The sequence below is a fragment of the Camelus dromedarius genome, chromosome 31, assembly GCF_036321535.1.
Source record: "Camelus dromedarius isolate mCamDro1 chromosome 31, mCamDro1.pat, whole genome shotgun sequence".
In the NCBI taxonomy this organism is placed as follows: Eukaryota; Metazoa; Chordata; class Mammalia; order Artiodactyla; family Camelidae; genus Camelus; species Camelus dromedarius.
In genome coordinates, this window is record NC_087466.1 from 10,253,888 (window position 1) to 10,267,032 (window position 13,145).

The window sequence follows — 13,145 nt, forward strand, 5'->3', positions numbered from 1 at the left end:
GAGGCAAGGAGCCCTGGGCCCCGAGTTACGGGGCAGCGTCCTGGGCCCACATCTTGGAGCTGACTCCCTGACATAGGTGGTTCCCGAGTCTGTTTCCTCCCCCGCAAAGAGGACAGAGAGGGTGCCGCCCTCAGGGCTGCTGTGGGGTTTAAACCAGATGATGTCTGTGGAGCCCCTGACCTTGGGCCTGACAGATGTCAAGCCTTTGACAGTGCCAGCCGGCATTATTATTGTGGTGGCTTCTCGCCACTGGAATATCCTTCTGGCTGTGGCAGTAGATCCGATCCCAAGAGCCAGACCTGGACAAGGGGGAGGCAGGTAAGCACTTTCTTGGGTGCGAAATGTATGGGAATGCCCCCCAAATCCAGGTAGCAAGAGAAACACTTTCATGCAATATTTTAAAAAATCAAAATTATGTCCCTTAAAATCTCTGATCCACAAGATATTACAATTATAAATAAAACAGCCTGCTGTTTCTCTCCCGATGTGTGTCACTGTGCCACAGGGACAGTCACTTATGAGGGTGACAGTGGTTGCAAACTGGCTCGCTGTACAGTCAGGGGGAGCTTTGGTTAACTTTTCCTGCTGGACTGGAGACCCGGGAGGATGTTTTGGTAGGTGTACAGGGGGAATACAGTCTTCCTTTTGCTTCCGGTTCCCACGTGGCTGTGTAAGGCACTGTGGAGGAGCAGACATTTCAAACCAGCCCGTCTCCTGGGTCCCCCAAGCAGGCTTCCTCAGTTCTCCCCAGGTGGCGGCCCGGGAGACACCTGTGCCTGCACGTTTCTCGGGGATGTTTGCTGGTGGAAAGGAAGATCCAGAGGGCGCAGGGCCCGGGAACCCGGGGTTCCCAACTGGCCTGCGACAGCCCCTCCTGGCAAGGGCTGGTGGGTGTGGGATTTGGCAAGAGGCAGAAGGACTTGTTTCAAGATCATCCTGTTAGGGCACTGCATTTGCTCAAAGAGCTTCTCCCGTCCTTTGCAGGATGTTTGACCACGGCGGGGACTGCGGGGCTGTTGCTTCATTATACACGTCTTGCTTCTTCTGGAAAGGTGTTGAGGTGTGGGCAGGATTGAGGGACGATGGATTTGCTGCAAGCTCTTGGAACACACTCCTCCCCGGCCCAGCCTGAGTGCCTGCCTGGCAGTGAACCGCTTCAAGCCTACCTCTGTATTGTGTTCAGTTCTGTTCACACTAACAGAGCGCCTGCCCTGTACCCAGCCTGGCACTGACCCCTGGGCGGGGCAGGGCCATGTCCTGGAGGGTTTTCACTTGTGCTCACGGTCACCTGCATCATCTCGGCCACTTGGCCCGAGGCTTAAGAGGGCCGCTGCAGCCTGCCAGGAACGCAAGGACCCAGAAGGAACCAGAGAACATATTCCTCCAGCAAAATTAGCAGGCAAAGTGGTGAAAATAAAAGCAGAAGCAAGCACAGAACTCATCATTTTAATGTTCTCTGACTTGCCGGCAAGAACAGCTGGAGTGACCAGCCTTTCCAAGCCTCATGATAATAAGCAGGCGCTCAGGAAATAAAGGACGACCCCACGGGGTTCACCGGGCATTTCCACCCTGACAGTTAGCAAGGGCCTGCCCTTCCCTAGTCACTTCCTGCAGTTAGCAGCATGGAATCTTCAGGTGCTCGGGGCTGCCTCCTCGACCTTCATAAATATCCCCCTTCCCAAGGACACAGCTGGCACTGGCAGTGTCATTTCATGGCAGGAGGGTGCGTGGTTGACAACTGAAATGAAATACAGCGGTGGCCTGGATCTCAGAGGCATAAACCAGTCAAGTGCAGCATCAGAGAAGTCACTCTGGCCTGGGTCAGTGTCCCTGGAAGCAGAAGATCTCAGCGCCTCAAGCTGAACACGGTCCACCTCAGACCCTGGACCCCACCCCGCTGGGCAGGGCATGCCCTCCTTAAAGCGGCAATGCCCCTCTCACCGGGTCTCTGCTCCTTGATAGAGGAAGAGTCCCCTTGAGGGAGGGTTCTCCAGGCTGCACCCCCACCGTGTACACACTTCAGGCCAAGTGTTTCCGAGGCCTTGCCTGTCAATCTGCAGCTGTCCTCCCCTCATGAAGATGGGTGGCTCAGAGGTGACTAAACTTCCCAATCCTGTCTGCCTTCCCCTTTATAAATGTGACAGTTAAAGCCCCTTTGGCACAGGTAAATCACAATTACATTTCCGAGGGCCTCTGGTACTGTTCCAAATCCTCACACAATGAGCTAGCAGTGGAAGGACCTCCCCTCTCTCCCTCCAACACACATACATACACATACACACACACGCACACACATGCACACGCACAGCTTTTCCACTTTTATTCTTTTTTCTGTGTGGCTCCTCACTGAAGCAATCACTTTATCTTTCTTTCCTGCAACACTGAATTCCTCCCCACTTCCTGGAAGCCCGAGGAGAGCCCAGGGGAGCGAGAGCAGGACCTCCCTCAGCCACAGCTCCTGAGGGAAGTGGCGAGGCTCCGAAAGGAAGCCAAGTGTGGATGGAGGACCAGCCTCCAGCCCCGCTGGGTTTGGTCTTCAGGAATCAGGACACGGAGGGCAACTCTCCTCTTCACCAGCGTCACCACGGAGGAGCCTGCAAAGCTCCTTTTTCCCGTGATTTCCAAGTGCGTCAGGCTTGGTCCGACGGGTCATTTTTCTTGTATATTGTTTCTGGAATCCCCTCCTTCATGGCAGCGTATCTGGCTAACGTGAAGAGATAGTCGCTGAGTCTGGAGGGGCAGGGAGAGGCAAACACAGTGATGTGAGCCGAGACATCAGTGCTAACTAGGTCGTTCCTCTATGAGCCTTCAAGGAGGACACATCAGTCCCGCGCCCCCAGGAGCATTGGGCGGGACGGTGGATGCTCATCCAACCTGGGCTTAATAGATGGCGTGCGAGGCCGGCTTCTGGGAGAGCCCAGCGCCTGACTGGTGCCAGGGCTGGGGCGGTTCCTGCAGGACCAGGCTGCTACCCTGCCTGACCTCACAGGGCTGGCGACTCTGGGCCACTCGCTGGTTTCTGCACCTTCCAGTGACCAGGACTGGCGGCTCCCAAAATGGGGCGTGCACACGAGTCCCCCGGCATCCTGGAGCTGTGCAGTTCTCATTCAAGAGGACGGGCTGGGCCAGGCCTGGGATTCAGCGGGTCTACACCGCACCCAGGTGATGCTGGCACTGCTGGTCTGAGGACCCCACTTTGAGGAGAGGGGGCTGGGCGCAGGCTTCTCAGCCTCACCACCTCTGGCATTCGGGATCATCCCCTGTGGCTGGGTAACTCCTTGTGGCGGGAAGGGGCTGTAGTGTGCATTGCAGGACACTGGGCATCACCCCTGGCCTCCACCCACTCGATGCCAGTGGCGTCCTTACCCAGCTGTTTCTAGGCATTGCCAGATATCCCAGTTGAGCAGCACCGGCCTGGAATGTTCTAGCGGGCTAGACTCTGGTGCCTCTCTCCCTTCTTTCTCTGACCCACTGGTGACGGGGCCTCGGGGCAGGGGTGGGCATGGAGAGAAACCAGAGAGGGAGGGAGCCTGCCCCTAGGGAGCTGGCAACAAGTCCACCGAGTTGCCGCCTCTCAGCTGTCCTGCGCTCGTTTCCCTCTGAGGCCAGCTCCACGCCAGGTCCTGCTGGAACCTACCCTGACCCATGCCCCTCCTGGTACCAGGTCCCCCTTCCTCCCGATGTCTGCTGTCTCACTGTGGGGGAGGGGAGAGGGGGAGGGGAGGACACTGCTCTGAGTGTCCCCCCTCTCCCACCCCAGGTGGTCATGTGCTAGTTTCTCATCTGCTGGGTGACGCCTTCCTTGCTGAGGGAGTGAACTAGCTCAGCCAACACAAACTATGTGGGGCCACTGCTGTGACATGAATGGAAGGGTCCCCCCCTCCCCTTGGGCCCACTCCCCTCCGAGGAGGAAAGCAGCTGGTCAGGACCCATCAAAGGCCACACCATGTCCCAGAGGGAGGAGAAGCCAGAGTAAGGGGTAGACCCTGGCCGGGAGGTCACTTTCTGGACCCTCAGGTCAGCTTCTGGGGTCCCTCAGCTCTCACCTCGCCCCTGAGCCCTGGCCTGGCCCACGCTGGGGTTGCACAAACCAGGGCTGGAGCAGGACCCGGTGGAGCAGGCCAACTGCGGGGCAGCAGGAGCCCTCCCTGGGCCGGCCTGGCTCCCTGGGTCCTGCGCCGATGGGCCCGCGCTGGCTGTGCCTGGCTGCCTCCTTCGGTTCACCCTGGCCCGGGGCCTTGCGTGCAGGGGAATCAAAAAGGGTCTTACTCCTGCCGGGGCTCCCTGGTCAGTCACCACCACGGTACCTCCAAGTGGACCCCTGCTACCGCACCCGCCGGCCTTCTGTTCTTATGTTTTTCTTTGCTGGTTTTTACAGTAGCCTGTCCTGACAAGTTCTTCCCCTTACTAGGGAAAGGGACGGTCCCCACTGTTTCCTCAGCTGCATCCCCTTGCCCAGCACGGCCCCTAGCACACAGCAGACACTCAGTGGATACGAGGCAAATGAACGAGAGAATGAGGCCTGTTCTGTTGTTACCTCCCACGATGTGCCCACTTTTTCAGAGAGAAAGTCTTATCTGAGTACCTGTTTAAGAACTTGGCCACATTTGCATCCGTCTCACCTGTCTGGACAAGAGGCACGACACTGGAAGGAGGAGACACAGCATCACACTATGTTCTGGGCTCAACACGCTGTGGGCCCCGGGCTATGTCCCAAGCCAGCATTTTCCCACCCCACTGCCACCTGACTGCACGGCCTTACAGGATCTTTTAGGGGTCCCTCCTCTCCCTGATTCTGAGTTTGGGGACTGGGGCTGCAAGTGGCTGGAGAGCTGGCAGCTTCCACCTAGGCTCCCCACGACCACGGGGGTCCCTCTGGGCCCTTCTCCACCTGGCAGCCAGCACATCACCCCATGGCTCAAAACCCATCAGTGGCTTCCAGGAAAAGGCGGAGCCCTGAGGGCACACGAGGCCCTGCCTGGCCTGGCCTCGCTCAGCCTCTGGCCTCATCATGCCCCACCCCAACTCTGGACCCTTTCTGTGCTTTCAACACAGACTGTCCCCTCTGTCCTTGCTGCCCCCTCGCCCTGGGCACTGTCCACCGCCCCCCCCCCAGGCTGGGCCACCCTGGCACTGAGCACCCTCTGTAACGGCCCTCATCACCGCTTGGAGGTTTGGAGCTCTTTCATTGATTCTGCTCGGCTGAGAGCCCCTCCCAGGAATGGGGAGCTGGGACACAGGGGACAGGAGTCTGCACTGAACATGCTTCTGAGCTTCCCACCACGCGAGTGTTATTATCATTACAAATAATCATCCAGACCCTCTGGGCCTCCCCCGCCCTGTTCGCAGAAGCTGCTTGTTTCTCCACCGGCTCTGATCCGGATGTGCAGTTACATCACCTGTCATCTGCCTGGTCAGGGATCACTGTCTCCCCTGCTCAACGTAGGGCTCTGAGGACAGGGACTAGGTCTGGCCTGGCGTCCATCCGGCATGGGGAGGGCGCCAGGAGGTGTGTGGGTGAGCGGCTGGAGTGCCTGGAGCCGACCCTGCCAGGCCTGCCCGGCTCTGACCAGGTCCCCAGCCCTGGCCCCCTTACCGTCTCTCGGCTCGGCGGCACACAGCCCGACAGAGGTGCAGGGCGGAGCTGCACTTGCCTCCCGACTGAAAGGAGAAAGCGGGTGTTGGCTGGAGCAGAGGGGTGGGCGGGTGTGCCCACTGCAGACAGGGAGCTCCTCGGGCAGATGGATGGAAGGATGCTACACAGGCCCCGCCCCCAGCGGGCACTGTTCCACCTCCAGGGGGCCCTGCCGGGACGCACCCACAGGTATCCCCCCTCCAAAGTGGGTAGGGCTGGGGAGGGACTGGTGAGGGTGTGGAGGGGACCTGGGGGCTGGGGGCCAGCTTCTGTCACTGCTGAGAGTTAGAGACGGACTGAATCAGTGCCTGTGTGCCTTGGTCAATACACTTGGCCTGCAGCCACCCCCAGGTTGAGGTGGTCCGGTACCTACGGGCAGGATGAAAGCCGTGAGAGGGGGCAGCTGGCTGGAGTATCTGTCGATCCATCGCTCCAGCTCCAGGATGGGCCCCTCCTCAAACGCGGCGAGTTCTGCGGAGCCAAGAGCAGGCTGCTGCCCCAGGAACATGAGGGACCCGCCCCCTGTCCCTTCCACCCAGGTGCCCCGCACACCATTCCACTGGATCAGAGGGCCCTTCCCTCGCAGGTTCTGCAGGCCCGGTGACAGAGGACCCCCGACACTCAGGAGACAGTCCCCCCAACCCCTGCCCTCGGGCTGAGGCCCCCGCTGGGCCCGCTGAGCACACACGGCAGGTTCTGGGAGAGAATTACTTAAGTGAGCTTCCCTGGCCGAGGAGCGCGGTGTCGCCAGGGCAGAGCCGACGTCCTGCAGGGAGCACTGGATCTGGGGAAGGAACAGAAGGCGCAGATGAAGACCTAGTCCCGCGGGCCAAGCGGGGTCACGTGAGTCCATGTGCGGGGGGCACCGACGCCCCGGCCAGGCAGGTGGGGCTGTCAGACCTCTAAGGAGCTGGCATTAGAGGCTAATGAGCAAACTGCCTGAACCTGCAGCACAGCCTGCCCTGTTGAGAGGGGACCTGGCTCCCTTGGGGACATCTGGGTGATGCACAGGGCAAGAATAGCCCCGGGTTGATACCACTGCACTTTACATCTCCCTCCCCGAGTACAAGCCTCACCGCTCGCCTGCAAAGGAGGGTGATGTCTGTACGTCCCCATTTTACAGATGAAGAAACCGAGGCTCAAAGAGGGAGAGGGACTAGTCCCAGGTGACACAGGGAGGAAGTAAAGGTCAGATGGCAAATCCAGTTACAGCCACCAGGCCTTGGGGGTGAAAAATCCCAGCTTGGGGTGAGACAATGTTACTCACTTTCTGAAGCTCTTCAGCAAATGGGTGGCCCTTTTCCATGATTAATTCCATAGCAAACCTATGAGGAAAAAGGAAAAAGAATTTGCTGCAGGCCCCGTCTTGCTGTAAAGCCACGCATGCTCAGGTGACAGGCGGGCTAGCTAACTGAACTGTCATAGGAAGAGTGTCATTTTCCTGCCGACAGTCAGAACATCACAGCCCTCCCCATGGTGAGGGGTATTTGTTTCCTCACTGCTCATCCAGTCAACAGCTCCTCTTTCAGTGCCACTCTGGCCAGGTCCAGGCGATTCAGTCCGAACCGAAGTGACACAGGCCCTGGCCAGCAGGAGTGGGAGACATGAATTGGATACCACATGGCTCAAAGTGACGCTGCAAACTGAGGTCAGTGCTCTGAAGGAAAGGGCCAGAGTCCTGGGAAACTTGGCCTTGGTCAGGGTTCAGGAAGGGCTTCCTGGAGGAGGCGATGCTGGAGGCGGGACTCTGAAGGCTGATTAGGAGTTCCCTGGTAGGGCCAGGTCAGGCAGGAAAAGTGAAGTGCCCCTGATGCAGGCCAGGACCCTGGCTCTGGCCTCCCTCAAAACCCTGCAGCCCCTTCAGTCTCAGTCAGGGTCCTGGTAGGGAACAGACAGTGGTGTGTTCATAGGGTTCCCAGAGGAAAAGGGCCATAACAGTGGGGAGGGTTGTGGGAACTAAGGATGGGTGGCAAAGATGAGCAGAAGCAGGAGCCTGTGGGGGTTGGGGAGGAGGGGGAAAGGCACTACCGATCCTGGAGAAAGCTGGATGCTGGGCAGGGGCCACCGCCAGGAGCCTGACAGCTGGGACAGAGCCGGCAGAGAGCCCAGATCCCGCCAGAGCCACATGCAGCTGGGGCCGGGGTAACACGTATCCCCCACCTCTCACTCCCATCTGATCTCCTGCTGGTGCCTCCCGTGGGCTGGGCCAGAGGCAAGAGACAAGGGAATCAGGGTGAAACCATCACCAGGGGATGAAGGCCAGCCTCCCAGGCACAGGAGAATGGCTTTGACGGGGCCAACAAAGAAGTACAGCGCATCTTCTAGCCCATCTTATAGTCAGAACTAAACAAACACACATGGAAGCTGTCTAGTGTTTGTCTTCCCCTCTGGATGGCAGGGAGGGGGTCTGTGGGCTGGGACAGGGGTGGAGGCCTGGCACACATGAGGGATTCGTGGACATAGGCCAGCGTGTGCCCCTCTGTGCTCACTGCAGCCCAGCTCCCATCACAGGTAGCTGCCCCTAGAGCATCTGTCTGCTCCGCCCTCGGCACCCCGCCCCCAGGCCGTGGGCTGAGGCTCCCTGCTCAGCAGTGGGGGACTGGGGGCGGGGGAGGGCTCAGAGATGCTCCATCAACATCTGACAGCGGGAGAATCCACAACTGAGCTTTTGCCAGCCTCCTGCCCCACGTCATCTGAGAGATGATGGCTGGCTGACTTGCTCATTCTAAACAGCCAATGCTGGATCCCACCTTCCTGCCCCTCTGCCCACTTCATCCTGTGTCTGCCTCCCCGGCTCCACACCCTTCCCACACACACCAAGCGTCTGCCTTCTCCACTCTGCTGGCAGACGACCTACACCTTCCACCGTCTGTCCTGCAAATCTCCCTTAGGCCCATCACTGAGAAATGGCAGCCATGGACAGGTAAGTTTTAATAATTAATAATAACAATATCTAGCATTATTATTACTGGTGCTAGGCACTGTCCTAAGGGTAAAACATGGAATTATCTCATTTAATCCCCACCAGAAGCCAATGAGATGGATACTATTACTATGATCATTTGACAGAACAGGCAACTAAGGCTCAGAGAGCCTAGGTGATTTGCGTGAAGTCACACAGCCAGTCAGCTGTGGGAGAGAATTTGAACCCAGATGTGTCTGATTCCCACGACCTTCACCCACAAGGTCACATCAGAGCTCGGAACCAGTCACTGCAGCTCACACTGTCAACAGCTTGCATAGCACAGTGAACTGTACTTTGTTCTCAAATATTTGCTGCCCGCCCCACCCCTGCTGCTGTCCGATGTGTCCACGTGCCTGGCTCTGGCCAGTGAAATGTGAGCAGATGTGATGTGTCACATCGTGGAAGCTTTAAGGGCCAGTGTGGGCGTGATTATGATCTCCCTTCCCTCTGCCCCAATTCCGTTCCAGACAGAGGCTGTCCGGCCAGCCCAAGTCCCAGAGTGAAGGCCACATGGAGCAGAAACACCCGACCCACAAGAGGATGAAACAGCCTTTGGTGGTGTAAGCCATGAGATCTGGGGATTGTTTGTTACCCCAGCATGGCCTGGCCGATCCTAATTCCCGAGCCCACCTTCTAAGCTCTGGCCATGTATATGATTATTCAGAAAACAAGATTCATGAAAGGAATCACGTCTGATGCACTGGATACTGTGCTCAACTCACCTCTCACTTAACACGTGCACCTCAAAGGCATGCACATACTCACGAGGACAGCGAGGGAACAGGGACAGAGGGGTGAGGGGCCGAAGCCGGCACGGAGGCAGACGGGAAGGGCGTCTGCAGCCCTGCAGCCTTGCGGAGCTGACCAGCTGCCCCTGCGCCCCCAGGACGAGGCGGGTTTGTCAAGGGCTGGCAGCCTCCAGGACTGGCCGGCGCTCTGGAGAGCCGCGTATCAATCACGTCCACTCAGACCCGACCTCAAGGCCAATCCCGTCCCCCTTACCCGATGGCTGAACTTAATTCATCTGTAGTGCCCACGGCTTCAAACACCTGGTCATCTTTCGGTCTCCTTTCTCCAGTGAAGGTGCTAGAAAACCCTGTGGAAAATGTTTTGCCACTGAAATTAAAGATTTTTTTCCCTGATGTGCTCTTTTAAAAAATTTTCCACTCGAGGTATAACAAACACAGAAAAGTATTCAAATCATAAGTGGACAAGTTGATGAATTGTTAGTAACTGAAATACACCTTTGTGATCAGCACCTCAATCAAGAAACAGAATATAAGCGTCACTCTAGAAGCCCCCGTGTACCCTGTTTCAGTTACTATCTCCCAGGGGTAACCACTGTCCTCTTCTTTCCTGATATGCTTTCATTTGAAACCTAAAAATCATGGACTAACCATCCTGCTAGAGAAATAAAACATGTACATGTTGTATGCACACTATAATGATATTTCACATAAAATCCAAGTCCTCTGTATCTTTACCTAGGTCACATTTCCCACCTTGCTCTCCCAATCACCGAGGAAGAGAAAACCTGCTCTGACAGCCCAGAGCTGGCCCAGCACCATTAGACTGGCTCTGATGCCGCCAGGCACTGGCCCGGCACTCACAGGTAGGCTGTGGGCTTCTCTTGTGATGGGCCACTTTATGACTGGGATGGATTAAGACCTAAACAAGACCACTCCATGATCATGCCTGAGCACAGAACATGGTCCAAACTAAAAAAGGTGACCAAGCGTCCCCCTTTCCCAGCTAATGTGACTGCTGCTGCTTGATCAATGACAGCCCTAGACCTCTTTGTCCCTTGCACCTTCTAGATAAAAACTATTAAGATCCCCAATGACCATCAGCCCTGCTTTGTGACAGCATCCGATCCAGAGCAAAGCCCCACTTCCCCAAATTCTCCCTAAATCACCTAATACCAGCCCAATCGGATAGATCTGATCGTGTGCCATCTCCCTAGTTGTAATGAGTTAACTGACCCTTTGGGGGGGGGGGTGTTAATTAGGTTTATTTATTTATTATTTTATTTTTTATTTAACTGATATACCGGGGATCGAACCCATGACCTTGTGCACACTAGGGGTGTGCTCTACCACTGAGCTATACCCTCCCCACCTTGGCCCTTTTTTATTTGACTAGACTGTCCTTGGAGTCTTTGGCTGGAGGGCATCGTCCCTGCCTTCTGTTTGTCATGCCTTTCCATCTTTTCTTTTTTTTTATCATGGTAACATATACATAAACATAAAAATTTACTCTTTTAACCATTTTCAAGTGTACAATGGCATTAACTACATCCTAGGCATGTTTTTAACCTTTTTACTACATAAATGTACCCCCAAAGCAATATATACTAATGATCTGCCTGGTTTTACACTTTAGAAAATGATACATTCTTCTGCATCTTTTCCTATACAACATCGCATTCTGGTATTTTTTAAATTATCGAAGTTAATATATGCTCATTACAAAAAAACAACAGCATAGGATAAAAGTGGGTGCAGGAAACAATGAAAACCTGCCTGTTCATTCCCCTCTCCCACAATTCAATCTCTCTCCTGGGTAATAAATAGTTCAAGGTGTAACCTTTCACAATGTTCTATGCATATCTGGACACATATAAATACACACACACACTTTGATCCAGTGGACTCCAATTATTTGGATTGTTTTGCAATGTGCTTTTATCACTTAATATATCTTGGCCATCTTTCACTTCACATCACATTTTGATCTGTCACATAGTTTTTAATGTCTGCAAAGAATTGGAGAGAACTTTACGGTGGAAACTGCTATTTTGGGAGCCTGTCTTTCTTTGCATTTTTCACCTGTCCCCACCATACCTTTGTCTCCTGTTTTAGTGTAAATCTTGGGGATCTTGGGTGTCTTCGAGGAAGGCTGTGGCCTAAGAAGAAATAGACATCAAGAGGTGGTGAGTAGGGATGGTGCAAACAGTGGGTCACCGCCTTTAGTGGGTCACAGCTTGCTACCCGAACCCTCAAAGGCAGCATTTACCACTCTCTGCTGCGATCTCTTCTGCTTATATCTTTCCCCTCCCTCCCTCGTAGTTTTCAGCACTTTGTGGGCAAGCTCTGTGTCTTCCCACATCGACAGCTGCACAGTAGCTAACATAGTGCATTGCTCAACACAGATGCTCAATAAACATTGGCTGAAACAATGTACTGATCACTCCCCATAGTCCCTGCACTGTGCTATGTGAATTACTGGCATTATCTCCTGGAATTATCCCTGGAATCTCTCCCAAGCCCTAAAGGGAGCCATTATCTATGACCTTCATTTTACCATGGAGGCATCTGTAGCTCACAGGATGAGATTCGCCTTCCTAGAGCACCCAGGGAAGAATTAGTAGGGCTGGGGTTCTTGCCCAAGACTATCTTACTCCACACCCCAAATTGTTACCGCTGCTCTACCCAAACTCTGACCCTCTACTCCAGCAAGTCAGAGCCTCTTAGTGGAAGAGAGGGTACAAGTTGGGGTAGAGTACCCAGGACCACTTCCACACCATGAGGCTTCAAATATACTCCAAAATGAAGAATTGCCAAAACAGGGTTCGAAAACTGGCATTTTCAAGTAGCAACATAACACCTTTAATGCAGACTTCAACATTAAAATGTGACATTAAGAGGTTATTCCAGGTTAAATTACTGGAGCTATGAAATACATTAATCCATTGTTAAATTAGGTTCTGAGATCCAGGAATGGGGTGCAGGTTTCAAGTTATATGATGACAGCCATCTTTAGATCGCGTTGGTGTATCTCTTCGTGTTGGTATATCTCTTCGTGTTGGTGTATCTCCGCATCGAAAAGTATACACTGGTTTGGAGACAGGTCAAAGTCTGAATTGAGGCCCCTCCTGATTGTGAGGCCGGGCAAGATGGTCCTCCTGGCCCACATGGGATATGCCCTGTCCTGATTGATGCTGGGCTTCGTTTGGACTTGTCTTAAGCCAAGAAATCTTGGTCTCCCGCTTCGAGGGTGCCCACGTTGCCATGGTGACGTCAGGACTAAAAGAAGACGTCACCTGGCAATTGCTGCGGCGCCCTCCCAGTGGTGTGACGTAACCGTGGCGACGACAACACAATTTACGGCAGGTATCTGAACTCCCTCCCAGCCAGGCACTCACCTGTCCCCGTCTCCCACGCCCTGGGGGCCACGGCTCTGGAAACGGGGACATAGTAGCCTGCGGGCGCCGAGGCACCCACGCAGGCCAAGGCGACCTCCCGGGCCCCAGGCAGCCATGCGCCAGGCCTCTGTTCGAGAGCTGACTCCGCCAGGCTCCCGTCCAGGTCGCGGGATGACTCCACCTACCGCCGACCGCGCCACAGCTCAGCCGCCATCTTCCATTGGTCCGTGGCTCTCGCCCCAGGGCGGGGCACTTCCAGAGACTTGTTTTCCATTGGTTTACGGAAGGAGATGGGCGGGGAAACCCGTGAAGACTTGGTTAGCAACATCTATTGGTCAATACTCAAGCCAATTGGCAAAGGAACTCCCGGTTCGCTCTCTCTGATTGGCTGATCTTAAGGA

The 13,145-nt window shown here is 55.1% G+C and overlaps 1 protein-coding gene across 2 annotated transcripts; it reads right to left on the reverse strand.

The window, feature by feature from the left end:
• Positions 1-2,305: 2,305 nt before the first annotated feature.
• On the reverse strand, positions 2,306-12,902 carry MMAB (metabolism of cobalamin associated B). Of its 2 annotated transcripts, none has more exons than XM_010999158.3 (9): positions 12,745-12,902; positions 11,444-11,505; positions 9,603-9,696; positions 6,903-6,960; positions 6,347-6,419; positions 6,009-6,106; positions 5,597-5,661; positions 4,586-4,645; positions 2,306-2,730 (listed from the first exon to the last, which is right to left on the reverse strand). In XM_010999158.3, exons 1-9 carry the CDS (start codon positions 12,858-12,860, stop codon positions 2,631-2,633), a joined length of 726 nt encoding a protein of 241 aa, XP_010997460.1. In that variant the 5' UTR covers positions 12,861-12,902; the 3' UTR covers positions 2,306-2,630. The 2 variants fall into 2 exon arrangements, with proteins under 2 accessions (XP_010997460.1, XP_064337216.1); XM_064481146.1 differs by having other exon boundaries at positions 6,005-6,106.
• Positions 12,903-13,145: the final 243 nt, after the last annotated feature.